General features: G+C 43.9%; 1 protein-coding gene and 1 long non-coding RNA gene across 3 annotated transcripts in view; one reads left to right on the top strand and one right to left on the bottom strand.

Annotated features, from left to right (window-relative positions):
* Positions 1–13,331, bottom strand: part of MAMDC2 (MAM domain containing 2) — a 171,412-nt gene that overhangs the window by 86,082 nt on the left and 71,999 nt on the right. For both annotated transcript variants that reach the window (XR_001440120.3, NM_001265965.2), the window contains 1 exon segment: positions 4,325–4,581. Coding sequence is in view for 1 of the 2 variants with exons in the window: in NM_001265965.2 (NP_001252894.1) it covers positions 4,325–4,581 (257 nt within the window). In the remaining variant the exon portion in view is untranslated.
* LOC144334720 (uncharacterized) overlaps positions 7,944–13,331 on the top strand; it is a 34,380-nt gene continuing 28,992 nt past the window's right edge. Inside the window, exon 1 of the long non-coding RNA XR_013404875.1 lies at positions 7,944–11,230. This is a non-coding gene — a long non-coding RNA (uncharacterized LOC144334720). The remainder of the gene's footprint in view (positions 11,231–13,331) is intronic.

The raw sequence follows: 13,331 nt of genomic DNA, 5'->3' as shown, positions 1-13,331 counted from the left end.
CACTCAGGAGCAAACACCCTCTGAGTTCCTTTCCTTCTTCCTATATGAACTCTACATCAAGGGCTGGACAAAGATGCAACAGTCAGAGGTGAGAACCCTGATCTCAGCATGTCCAGGTATGTTCCAATGGTTAGAAAGAACATGGACCAATGACTTCAACCCCTTTAGCTTTGCTTTCTTCTCTACCACCAACTTTAACTGTGAGCTCAGTCGACCACCTTCTGCCTGTAACCATGGGGGATCAGACGTCAGCACAGCCTTCACCTGTGCTGGAAAAACCACCCAGGTGTGCAGTCCTCTTGTGTGAGTTAATAACCTGAGAAGACGCAGCACAGAACAGGGCTTGAAACTTCAGTGCCTACAAAAGCCAGGCAGGTAGTGGAAACGCAGAAGTGGATTGGGTATGGTGCGGCCTCTTGTGAAATAGAGACAGAAACCCCTGTCTAAAAGGGCAGCTGTCACTCAGCTGCATCAGTTGCTGTTATGTGGGAAGTCAGACCTGTTATGGGTTGAACTGTGCCCCCCTGCATCCCTCACACACAATTCCTGTGTTGAAGTGCCAACCTCTAGTATCTCAGTATGTGACCTTATTTGGGAATAGGGTCACCGCAAATGTAATTAGTTAAGATGAGGTCATGTTGAAGTAGAGTGAGCCTCCAATTTAAATGACTGGTGTCCTTATAAAAAGGAGAAATTTGGATGCACACACACACACACACACACACGGAATGCCATGTGAAAATGAAGGCAGAGAGCTACAAGCCAAGGAATGCCAAAGATTGCCAGCACACCACCAGAAATGGGAGAGAAGCATAGGACAGATTCTCTCTCACGGCCCTCAGGAGGAACAAGCCCTGCCAACACCTTGATCATGAACTTCTGGCCTCCAGAATGATGACATTACAAAATTTCTGTTTTTTTAAGCCACCTCTTTTGTGCTACTTTGTTATGGGCAGCCCTAGCAAACAAATACGAGGCCTAACGTCTCTGTATCTAGCAAATTATCAAGAGGATCTGACTCTAGATTTTATTTGAAATCTTTGAGTTTGTCAATGCTGACAATTAATTCAAAAATTAAAAATAAAATGAAAAATCCCACTCCACAGCCAGACAGATCACCACTGTGGACTAGATTTGACCTCTAGGCTTCTAGTTTGCAGCTTCTTCTGAATAGAATGGTTTCCTGGAGGCAGACAGACCAGAGTTCAGATCCCATTTTCATCACTTATTAGCTAGGTAGGCCTGAATATATCACTGTATTAGTCTGTTTTCACGCGGCTGATAAAGACATACCAAGACTGGTTAATTTACACAGGGAAAAGGGTTTAATGGACTTACAGTTCCATGTGGCTGGGGAGGCCTCACAATCACGGCAGAAGGCAAAGAGGAGCAAGTCACATCTTATGGGGATGGAAGCAGGCACAGAGAAGAGAAGAGAGCTTGTGCAGGGAAACTCATCCTTATAAAACTAACAGATCTTGCGAGACTTATTCACTATCACTAGAAAGGCATGGGAAAGAACTGCCCCCATGATTCAATTACCTCCCACTGGGTCCCTCCCACAACACGTGGGAATTCAAGATGAGATTTGGGTGGGGACACAGCCAAACCATATCAATCACTTAACCTCCCAGGGTCTCAGTTTTCTTATCTATAAAACACCTGTCTTGTAAGACTGTTGAGGAGATTAAATGAGATAATGTCTACAAATATCCAACCACAGAGTCAGGCACATAACAAGCTCTGAACTAATTTTCTATCTTTTTCCGAAGGTTAGTTGGCCTCAGTGGCTCACGCCTGTAATCCCAGCACTTTGGGAGGCTGAGGTAGGCGGATCACTTAAGCTCAGGAGTTTGAGACCAGCCTGGGCAACATGGTGAAACCTCATCTTTACAAAAAATACAAAAATTAACTGGGTGTGGTGGCACATGCCTGTAGTTCCAACTACTTGGGAGGCTGAGGTGAGAGGATTGCTTGAACCTGGGAGGCAGAGGTTGCAGTGAGCCAAGATCACTCCACTGCACTCCTGCCTGGGTGACAGAGTGAGACCCTGTTTCAAAAATAATAATTTTTTTTTTTTTTTTTCTGCAGGTTGACTCCCTCTTGAACTTCTGTTCAGGTTCCAGCCTAGTTAGCCACTAATTAGCTTGAGCAGGCCCATTCTTCTCCAGCCCTCAGTTTCTTCATTTTTTGAAAAGAAAAAGAGTTTGGACAAAATAGTTCTTAAAGTACCTTTCACCTTAACAGTAATGGTCCCACAGGGACCCGGTGCCTAAACTCTCCAAAATCCAAGGGGAACCCTAGAAATTTGTCTTTGCCAAGGGGGAAGGGCTGTGAATGAAGGAAAAGATGTGGACTTATGAGAAGGGGCAAATTAAGATTACAAACTTAACACAGGTCCATGACATTTAGCTCTCAAGGCACTAGCTGGTAAAGTGAATGGCAAAATTTACGCAGAGCCGGTGGGGTAAGAATGCTATTCCTGATCAGCGTTTGCTAATCACAGCCTCTGTGCCAATGTGTTCTCTTGTTCAGTCTCCAATGTTTGTTTTCCTTCTCAAAATTCACTTGAGAATGTGATGACATTAAACTCACTGATTTCTTCAGGACAACTTTCTTTTCCTGATGAGTGAGAGCAAATAACACCAGTGAATAGTTCAGATTGGTAGAGCGAAATCACATGTGTTGACCCAAAGGATGTGTATTGAGGTTTAGTCGTGTCCAGAGTTGTAACCTTACAAGTATTGATTTTTAAAAATTCAGCAAAGTTTGATTTAGACAAACGTTGCCCGAGGAGCTTATGGTTGGATGAAAGGAGTTGGTAAAGAGAACACTGTCAGTGTGTGTGGGGGACTCATCTGACTTTGATAGGAAACTTTTGAAGCAGTACATGCATTTCTTTTCCTCCTCATAACCCAAACTCACAGAAAATTTTCCACTGAGCTGCAAGAACAAATCAAGACCTGGTTGGACTTTGGGATAGGAAATAGCACACATTCTGCAAAAGACACTGTGCTCTCTCTAGAGTGTTTTTTTTGCGGGGGGAGGTAGGGGAGGTAAATAGGAAGGGGATGTGGGGAGAGGCAGGCACGCCATCAGTAGATGAAACACATCAGAAACTAAGACCCAACCCTGTTCTCTGCAGCTCTACATCAGGCTAGCAGATGGCACCACCGAAACCCATCCAGAGGAATAATCTGCTTCTCTGGCACTTTAAAGGGAACTGGAGAAGATATTGCAAGACGCCCAAAGTGAAAAGTGAGGGACATTCATAACTTGGGGTAACCGAGACTCTACTTATAGCTCCAAATCTTTGTGGCAATATTATAGCAACCATATTGCTGCACCCACTGATTCTAGTGGTGCTATGGGGTCCTCAGACAGAGCTGGGCCTCCTTCCTCAGCTTTGGGTCAGATTTTAGTCCACGAACTTAGTTACTAAGTTCTCTGGCATTCACCAGCTGTGTGACCTAGAAAAAAATGTCCAATTTCTTGGACACTCTGTTTTCTCTCTTCTTGTCTGTAAATACGGAGATAATTTTATCTACTTGGCCGGATAGTCAGTACTGAAAGTGCTCGTAGCTTCTGAAATACATACGTAGATACAGACATGTATCAATGTATGTGCTTAGAAAAGTCGAAAAGATACTAAACCTTTAATGTTAGTAGTCCTCCCCTTTGTGAAGTTGGCTGAGGGCATTTTAATTCATTTCATGTCTCTGAATTTTCTAATTCTTCTGCATTGAACGTATCACTTATATAACCGGAAAAAGTTTTAAAATGAAGGCATCAAGCCTTATTTCAAACTAGGGCCATAATAGCAAGTTTTCTGATTTTACAACATTATTTATGTTGCAAAAAAAGAAATGAGTCACTTTTTTTTTTTTTTTTTTTTTTTTTTAAGAAAAACAGTTCACTCAAGTAAGGAAAACTTTCAAAACTGCTCTCAGGAAAGGTAACTCCAGACTGAGTTTTACTTGGAGGGTTCTGATCTCCTCGTTTGAACCCTCTGTGACCACAGTGCAAGCTTCAGAAGGAGAGGGTCGCCAAGAAGTCCAGTTGGTTGACTGGCTTTTGCCATATTTTTTCTCATAAAAATGACTCTTGCTAGGAAATGAAGGTAATAAAGGAGGCAGGCAAAGGGGACACAGAGGAAGGGAGAGCAGGAGAGGGGCTGAGGATGAGAAAGAGCATGGTTCAGGCACAGCAGAAAAGACAGACTGAGTGTGAGACTGCACAGCCTCTCCATCTCCAGCTGTGTGTGTGGGTGGCACATCTGCAGAGCGCCCACCCTGGCACAGCTGGTGCACACCAGTACACCTACCTCCATGGGGTAAGGAGCATTGAACTCGACCTCTGCAAGATTCCAGGCAGCATTCCCTGGCCTATCTGCTTTCCAGATTTCCTCGTAAAGGCCAGCCACATCCCGAGTGTAAAGGGAAAAGACATTGTCATTTCCCTGCTGGATCTGGTAATAAAATGACAGGCAGCCAGCCATGGGGGCCGTGGTCAACGGGGAGATGAGCTGTGCCACCTCCTGGAAGTGCTTCACATAAACCGAGTCCACGTACATGTAGTGGCCTGAAAATCAGAGAGACAGAGCACAGCGTAAGAGTTGGGGGTGGGGAAGGGAAGAGGTTCAGGTGAAATGGTGTGATTCTGCATTCAAAATAATCCAGCAGGAATGGTGAGGAGGAAGTGGATGAGTTACAGCTGACAGAGGTTTGGCCATGAGTGGATGGAGAAATGTTGCAGCTGAGAGATGGGTCCATGGGGTTCATTGCACTCTGCTAAATACAGGATGAGACCATTCCTTTTACTTTCCTTACTTTTGATTCAAGTAAAATATACATAGAGAAAAGTAGATGTGTCATCTGTCGAGTGCTTAAATTTTCACAAGCTGAACACACCCATGGAAAGAAATAGAACATTACCCTAGAAGCCACTCCCTCACAGTCCTTATTTGAGTTATAAGACTCTGAAGAGGACATAAAGCTTACCATCTATTCTTAAAAGGGCATGGAGAGACCCTCCTGCACATGTTTACAATTAATGCAAGATTTCACCATGTGTGTTTTGAGTGAAACTAAGATTTTGAATTCCAACTATATGGCAATGTGTGTATTGTTAATAGCATGCAAGTCAATCGACACTGAAATTTGGAGGAGTGAATATGTGGTATCATTCTTGGCAGGTCTTTGTGGGCTCTGGACCCAGGGGCTGGCCTCCGTTAGGGGCATCTTGGTGAAACACAGAAGCCATATGACAGAATGGAGACAGCCTTGACTTAGCATTGAAGAGAACTGAGGTTGAATCCTGCTCCACTTCTTACTAGCCCTGTGACCTTGAACAAGTTTCTGAGTATGTCTGGGTCTCAATTTCCGGATCTCTAGAATGACAATCAAATACTTTCCTCATAGAGGCAATGAATATTACATGGAGTCATGTATGTAAAATGCTTAGCATGTGCCTGGTACATTGTAGCTGCCTAACAATTACAATGCCATTCACAATTCTAGAACCATGCTTGCCCTATAGCCTGTTTTGTATAAAGGGTAAGCTATCATTGTTAGCAATTTTGTATGAATTTATTTGAGTGATGACAGAGAAGTGCTATGCAATGCAGCTTCAACAGAATGCCCTTTCTATTTACAAGCTCAGAACAATTACAGCTTAATATCTTCATTTCCATGATATAATCTCTGGTTAATAAGAATTCCTGGCCAGGTGCAGTGACTCGTGCCTTAATCCCAACACTTTGGGAGGCTGAGACGGGAGCATTGCTTGAGGCCAGGAACTTGAGACCAGCCTGGGGAACATAGTGAGACCCCTGTCTCTACAGAAAAAACTTTCTTAAAATTAGCTGGGCATGGTAGCATGCACCTCTGGTCTTAGCTATCAGGGAGGCTGAATCAGGAGAATCACTTGAGCCCATGAGTTCAAGGTTGCAGTAAGCTGTGATCACACCACTGTCCTCCAGCCTGGGTGATAAGCGAGACCCTGTCTCCAAAAAATAAAATAAAATAAGACAAGAATATCTTTTCTCCATTATGAAGAGCAGAAAAAAATATTAGAAGGAGCATATACATTTATACACTGGATGTTTACTTTGTATCTAGCACATAGCCCGGTATGTGTTGGGCCCTCAACAAATGGTTATTTAATGTACAGACATGGTCTCAGAAAGGTCCTCATCTCAACATGGCAGAGGGGAAAAACGGACAGGGCAAAGCTCACTTTCTCCTGATGGCAAGTTGTTCAACACCCTGAATCCCCTGAAGAATCTTATTTGAATATAATTTACCTTATCGTCTTGCCAAACCACACAACAGTGAATAAACAGAGATTACGAACTCAAATTCGCAGAGGAGGCAGCCAGATTAAGTGTATGAATGAAGTTGATTGAGTCAGGGAGAAAATAGAGAGTGGTAAATTAGTAGCTAGCATTTGAAATCTTACTTTTCCCCACATTGAGAAACAGAAACCAAGCTTGTCTGGAAAAATAAAAACATCTGATAGTGCTGGGCCCATATTCTTATGCGGCAATAACCGGCTTGGGGTGAGAAGCCTGGCCCTCACCCCTGTGTTCTCCAGCCTCCCTGAGAGAGCAGGGCCTACCCAGTGGATGCCCGGCATCCAGCCCCGTGCTGTAGGCTTTCCCCATCCTAGTCTGGAATTCAGGTTTTCATGGCAAATCTATCCATTTTTAAGGGATGCTTCCTGTGTGGTTTGCTAGGGCAGCTGTCACAAAATACTGCAGAATGGAAGGCTTCAGCAACACACATGTATTGCCTCACAGTTCTGGAGTCCAGAAGTCAAGGATCAAGGTGTCAGCAGAGGTTGTTCCTTCTCAGGGCCGTGAGGGAAGGATTGGTCCTGGGCCTCTCTCCAAGCTTCTGGTGGTGTGCTGGCAATCTTTGGCATTCCTTGGCTTGAAGGTCTCTGCCTTTATCTTTACATGGCATTCTCCCCGTGTACATCTCTCTCTGTGCCCAAAGTTCCCCTTTTAATAAGGACAGCGGTCATATTGGATTGGAGGCCCACCCTACTCCAGCATGACCTCATCTTAACTAATGACATCTGCACCCATCTGTGTCCAAGCAAGGTCACATTCTAAGTCCTGGGGGTTAGGACTTCAACATATGAATTTTGAGTGTGCACAATTCAACACCTAACACTCCCTACCATATTTTTTTAAACTTCGTATGTGCCAAATAAACATATCTACAGGCTAGAAACCACTGTAGGCTCCACTTTGCCACCTCTGGGGAGGAATTTTAAAGGAAGAATCAGAATGTCAGACTGAATAGAATCAAAGAACCTCTGATATGGAGGCAAGGTCACTCCTCCATATCCCAAGCTTGAAAACCCTCTAAAGCACTCCTGGTGGCCAGCCAGCCTTGACGAGAACATTCTAGTGGTGGAGAATGCCTATGACCAGTTAACCTCTGTAATCTGCTTCTGTTCTGTAAGAACTCACGTGAGTAACAAAGGCAGAGATGAAATCTTCATTGCCCTTTGTAACATGACTTACCAATGAAACAATCTTTTTGTGAGATATGACCTGGGAGAATTGAGTGGAGGAGAGCTATAATTCTTTGTATTATAATGTACATACATTATAATACTTTGTGTCCTGGATACCTAATTGCAGGGGCCACAGAGATCCTCTTTAAGAGAACTTGCTGAAGAAACCATCATTGACTGGGTCTCCAGCCACCTCACCTTTGGACCTGCAGGAGAGTGTACCAAGACCACACCACTCTGGGCTGCTCCCAGCTGCCTGCTCCAGAGTGACCAAGCACAGCAGAGGGGCAGGCCATTCTGTCTGCCATGGGGCCCTTCAGCAGCTCCCGTTGGCCCAGGTTCTCCTCTTCCTCAGGGGTCAGGTTTGCATCCTGAGCTGAAAGTTTTCCCTACCCAGGGCATCTTTATGACTTTTGTGGGCCCCAGGCCCTTTTGCTGTGGTGGGCCCATTCCTCCATTAAAAAAAAAAAAAAAACCCTTAACATTTTGGTTTACTACTGCATTGGCATCAAGAGGTATATAATGTAGGCTAGAAATTATTATATTCATTTTACCCTTCCAATTTTAAAATAAAATTAAAATATTGTCATGGACCCCAAAAATGCCATGGCTCCTAGGCACTATGGCTGCTGTGCCCAATAAGGACATTGGGCCTGTCCCCAGCTAGTCTGGCTCCTTCCTCCTCAGAGCCTTCACAGCCATCTCTCCCAGGAAATCTCTTTCCCACCTAGTCCCAGCTTACTGTCTGCTTCCACAGCCAGCCTTGTTGTAAATTCACCTTCCTTGCAGATGACAGACATCTGAGAGTTGTCTTTAAAGGATAGTAACTCACCTGCTCTGTGGACAATATTTTGTGCATTTGCAGTCAAAGTGCCTCACTAACAACTTGTGCTCAGGACGCTAGTCCAAGTGAACCACAGTCACATTTCTGATCCAAAAATCATCCAGCAAACACAACACGATCTGCCCAAAGTGAGTCAGAGAGGCTGCTGGGAACAAGACCAAGACTGCTGACTCCAAGTCTCATTCGGAACCACCAGACTAGACCACATGCCCTTGCCCCCTTTTTCTTTCCATCATTCATTTTTTGCCAAAGATGGGTTCTATTTACTGACAATTTGAGCAACGTTAAGCTTCTCATTAGGGAACAAAAGGTAACTCATCATGAGTTTATTATCTCAGTTGAACTGGTAGGGGTGATTCAGAAATTGTCATTCAGGTGTCTGCCCCAGGAGAAGAGGCTGGAGGAATGACAGCCAAACCAAGCGGAGTGTGTTATCAGATACAATCTGTTCTGAGGAAGAGGAGTCAATGGGTAGGTGGCTGCAAGTGCCATAGTATTCTCCTTTCTAAAAACAATGAAGGTAGCCTGGAGTTCTTGGGAAATTTTGTCCAGTGCCTGATATTAGGAGAATTTTCCTGCCTAGTTCAATGAGCGCAACACTCCTATCTGGCATAGGGTTCTAGAGCTTCCAGAACCTCTGGAAAAGGCCTTTTTTTTTTTTTTTCATCAGATCTTTAAGATTCGAGTAGGATGAAACTAGGTATAGATGGACTTTAAGTAGACAGAATCCTTTAATCTGCCAAATCACTGGAGACCCTGCAGGCCACAGAGATTTTTAAAGTATTAAAACTTGAGCTGAAAATGAAAGAGGTTATATGGGGGGAATGGGTTCCCCCATAAGATTAAGAATTGAGAAGCTTATTGCCACTCCTCTACAGTATGTGCTGCTTTGCCATACACAGAGTGAAAATCAATCTATTATTACCTAATTCTGGATTATACACAAAGAGCCCGAGGTTTCTAGGCAAAAAACATTTCAAATTCAGCTGAAACAAAGATCACAATTCTCAGTCATGCCGCCAGTGCTCAGGCCTCTTCTGGGATGGAGCCTGCGGTGCTGGTGTATGCACACTTGCTCCTGAAGAGGCTGTCCGTTCCTTTCTTGCAGCAGCCTTCTGTATTAGCTGAACTTTTCATGTAGAACCAGTGGCCCCTGGTAGTCAGCCATTTCCCCTTGTATTAGGGAAAGAACTTTAAAGGCGGTTTCTGAATGTTTATTTTCAAGCAGTCTGGCTCACCAGCATTCCCCCAAGACTGCCCTTGGCTTGGCCGTGGTGCCAGAGGCATTCTCTGACTCAGCTGTGATGCGGTCCTGTTGGCCACATTTGCACTCCAATTGTGTTGTCTGCTCTAGTGTTGCTGGTTGTCTGGACAAGCTGTCTCCCCAGTAGGGCAGACAACCTGGTCTGAAGAGATGTATGCCAGAGGGAAATACCCCTGGTCTGCTGCCATGGTGAGTAGATGGCACCCAAAGAGAATGAGTTACAATGCGTGTTTTTCCACCCAATGAGTCTGACAGTATCTTCACGAGCCTTTAGTTGTAAGGGTTTTGGTGGCCCTTACCATCATAAAGTCAGACTCTAGTCTTTTTATACAGCTTTCAAGGATGATGTAAACATGAATGAATATTACGTGAGACTTCTCGTATCTGTGCTAAGACCTCAAAGCCCCAAACAATAAGTGACGACAACCTCTATTTTCTAAAGAGAGGTGCTAGACCATCAATATGCTAAGTGGCAACCCCTGGCACCTACCCCGGCTCTACCAGTGTTAGCCCGTCTCTCCCCTCTAGCTTGTGCATATGAGAAGGCTCGAGATGAATCAGAGAGATTGGAGATGGGGTTTCTATAAAGAGCGTTGTCACAGAACCGCCCTGCTATGTGTTTCCTTTCAACCTCTCCAGGGAAGGCAAAGGAATTGCTTCCCCTTTCTTACCTTGTCTAAAGGAGGGGCCTTAAGGGAACCACTCATGGAAAAGGTAGAGGAAGGAAACTGCCATCTAACCTCATCCCCTCCCCTATGTGCAGAAATTTCTGAGCTCTGCAATTGCTCTGAACCTTGAGATGAAGGGGGTCAGAGTTCTTAAGAAAGCTTGACCAGTGATACTGGAGTGTGGTGTGATGCAAAGATGGAGCCTGGCACTGGTGCATACCTCTAAAGGCAAGAAGCTGACCCTAGGGACCTGTGGGGGAAGAGTAGAGAAAAAGGAGTTTGCTGCCGGTGAACTGCACTTCCAGAGTTTGAGGGGGCAATTTAGAAGGCAGCTGGGCTACACTACCTTAAAAGAACTCTTCTCAAGAGAACTGCCTGCCAGTGCGGTAATTCCATTAGAAGGGAGCTGTTGGGGCATACCATGACTTATAGGAGCTAAGAAGGATTCATAGATGGTCAGCCAGAGAGTTGCTCAACCCTGTCTGGCAACACTAAAGTGGGATCCCCCATTGGCCATGACAGGAATGCCAGAATTTGGCCATGTGCTGTATGAAGGGCATCACCTCTAGATTAAATAGCAACAGTCAAGTGAAAGTTTTGTCCCTGGCCTTTGCCTTTCTGTTCCATCCCCACCCCGCCTATTGCCTCCCAACCCTGAAGCAGCCAGAAGCCAGTAAGAGGGAGAAGAGGTAGGGAAGAAAAAGGTGAAGTATGAAGAGACAAAGCACAAACCTTTCTCTCTGCAGCTGTTGTGTGGCCCAGTCTGTGGGAAGATCTAAACTAAATGAGACATTGCAGTTGTGACTTGACTGAACCTAATCCTTGAAAGTGAAGATGTTTATTAATACCTGAAAGTAACTGGCAAGCCACAGCAAGTCATCCAAGGGTAGAGAAAGGAAATTCAGCAGACCTTGCACAAAGAAAATGGTAAGTAAATTAAGAAAGCTGCTTCCCTACCGCATGCTTCCACCATGCACCAAATGGATCAATGCAGAGAGTAAATAAATAGGTCCTGTTAAGACGACCCTTGCTCATTCCAAACTGAAATGAGTAAAGAGTGTCATGATCATGGAGAGATGATCCATCCATCTCGTGATGTTTGATGGAATAAAATAACTCTAACCTTTTTTTAGGTTTTGAAACCTTGTCCAGCTTCTTCCAGAGCAACACAACAAGCAGGCTTGGTTTTTTAAATATCAGCAAAGAGATGCATTTCCCTCATTATTTTTCGGGCAATCACCTATTTTTCTTTTTCTTTTTTTTCGCTAAGGTAGGTAGAAAACAGTAATGATCTGAGCTGTCAGTAGGTTACCTCCTGAAAGATTTTGTTTCACTTCATGAAATATGAATAAAGAAAGAAACCCATATGTGATGAGTCAGAATTAAGAAAACACAGTATAAAAATCACAACCCCTCCAGTATTCCAAAGATGTCCCACCACAATTCTTACTGCATTATTTTAGTCATTTCTATCATTAGACAATAATTTGGGGGCACGATGCTCATTTAAAAACCTTGACTCAATGTTTGGGGCAGACTGTTTGGAACATACAAGGAAATGAAGGAAAACTCATATCCACATTGTAGTTTTCAGAAATTACATTCACCGTTTGCTTTTCTACAACCCAAAGACTAGCACTCTCCTGGGAAGACTTCCCTCAACCCTCTCTGCAGTTCTGAAATTCTTAAGTAGACAATGAGCTCCCCTTCTACATGCTGTTTCTCCAGTTTTTACCTGAAAGCAAAGGCAAAAGCTGCATCCAGTATATGAACGAACACAAGATGAACTCACATAGAGCAAAATCTGCTGTTGCAGGCAGACATCTGAACCATTTAATCTTAACTTTGCCACCCAAACTGATAGAGCTCCAGGGAAATCAGTATACCCAGTAGAAAGCAAATATAGGAGAGGCAACCTCTTTCCTTTTTAGAGCATTGGAGGGTTTGTTTTGCTTTGTTTTAAAGAATGATACTGACCAAATCTTTGAGTCCTATGGGCAGAGCTTTTCAAATAAAGTATTTTAGAATCTTTTGAACTCATCATTTTTAGCCCCACCCTCTATAGGGGAAAGACTTACAGAGCACTCCAGGCTTAGAGGAGTGTGTGTGTGTGTGTGTGTGTGTGTGTGTGTGTTGAGTGGGGATGTTGGCTAATGAATGGCCAAAATATTAGTCCAAAGGTTGAAGAGGACTTGGAGTGAAATAACAGGAAAGATTGGAATGCAGGCAATCAGGCTTCCTGCTAATCATAAGTAGGAATGTAGCCTGCGACCTAGGGGTTCCTCTGCCATCATCACATACCTTGTGCTTCTCAAATGCTGTCCAATCATAAAATAAACCATCCACTCTCATGCCTCTACACTTTTGCACATGCTGCGTTTGTCTCCCCCTTATCCATTTCTTCAAATTCCCGTTCTGCTATTCCTTCCTCAAGAGAGCCTTCTCTGTACCCCAAAACCAAGGTAGTCTTTTTTCTGTGGTTTCATATCATTTATTTCATACCTCTATTAGTCATGCATTACTGTGCGTGCTTGCAAGTTTATGTAGCATTTTGGTATTCAGATAATTTGAGAAATGCCGTAATGTACATGAGCACAGAACTATATTAAAGGTGGTGGGAAATCCTGAAATAAAGAAATCTGTTTAGCTTTCTTTAATGCAGGGTTTCCCCAGTTTATTTGACCACATATCACCCTTGTGCTCCATATAAGGATTAGGGAAGGACATTTTGGGAAAAGTTGGTTCCTATAAACTCTTTGAGGTTAATGATTTTTTTCTTTTTTTTAAGCATCTTTTTTTTTTTTTTTAAACTATACTTTGAGTTCTGGGATACATGTGTCAAATGTGCAGGTTTGTTACACAGGTATACATGCGCCATGGTGGTTTGCTGTACCCATCAACCCGTCATCTACATTAGGTATTTCTCCTAATGCTATCTCCACCCTGCTAACAGGCCCCAGTGTGTGATGTTCCCCACCCTGTGTCCATGTGTTCTCATTGTTCAGCTTCCGCTTATGAGGGAGAACAT

The sequence above is a fragment of the Macaca mulatta genome, chromosome 15 (genome assembly GCF_049350105.2).
Source record: "Macaca mulatta isolate MMU2019108-1 chromosome 15, T2T-MMU8v2.0, whole genome shotgun sequence".
NCBI lineage: Eukaryota > Metazoa > Chordata > Mammalia > Primates > Cercopithecidae > Macaca > Macaca mulatta.
Note: the sequence above shows the minus strand (reverse complement) of the source record. Positions and strands in the feature narration are given on the sequence as shown.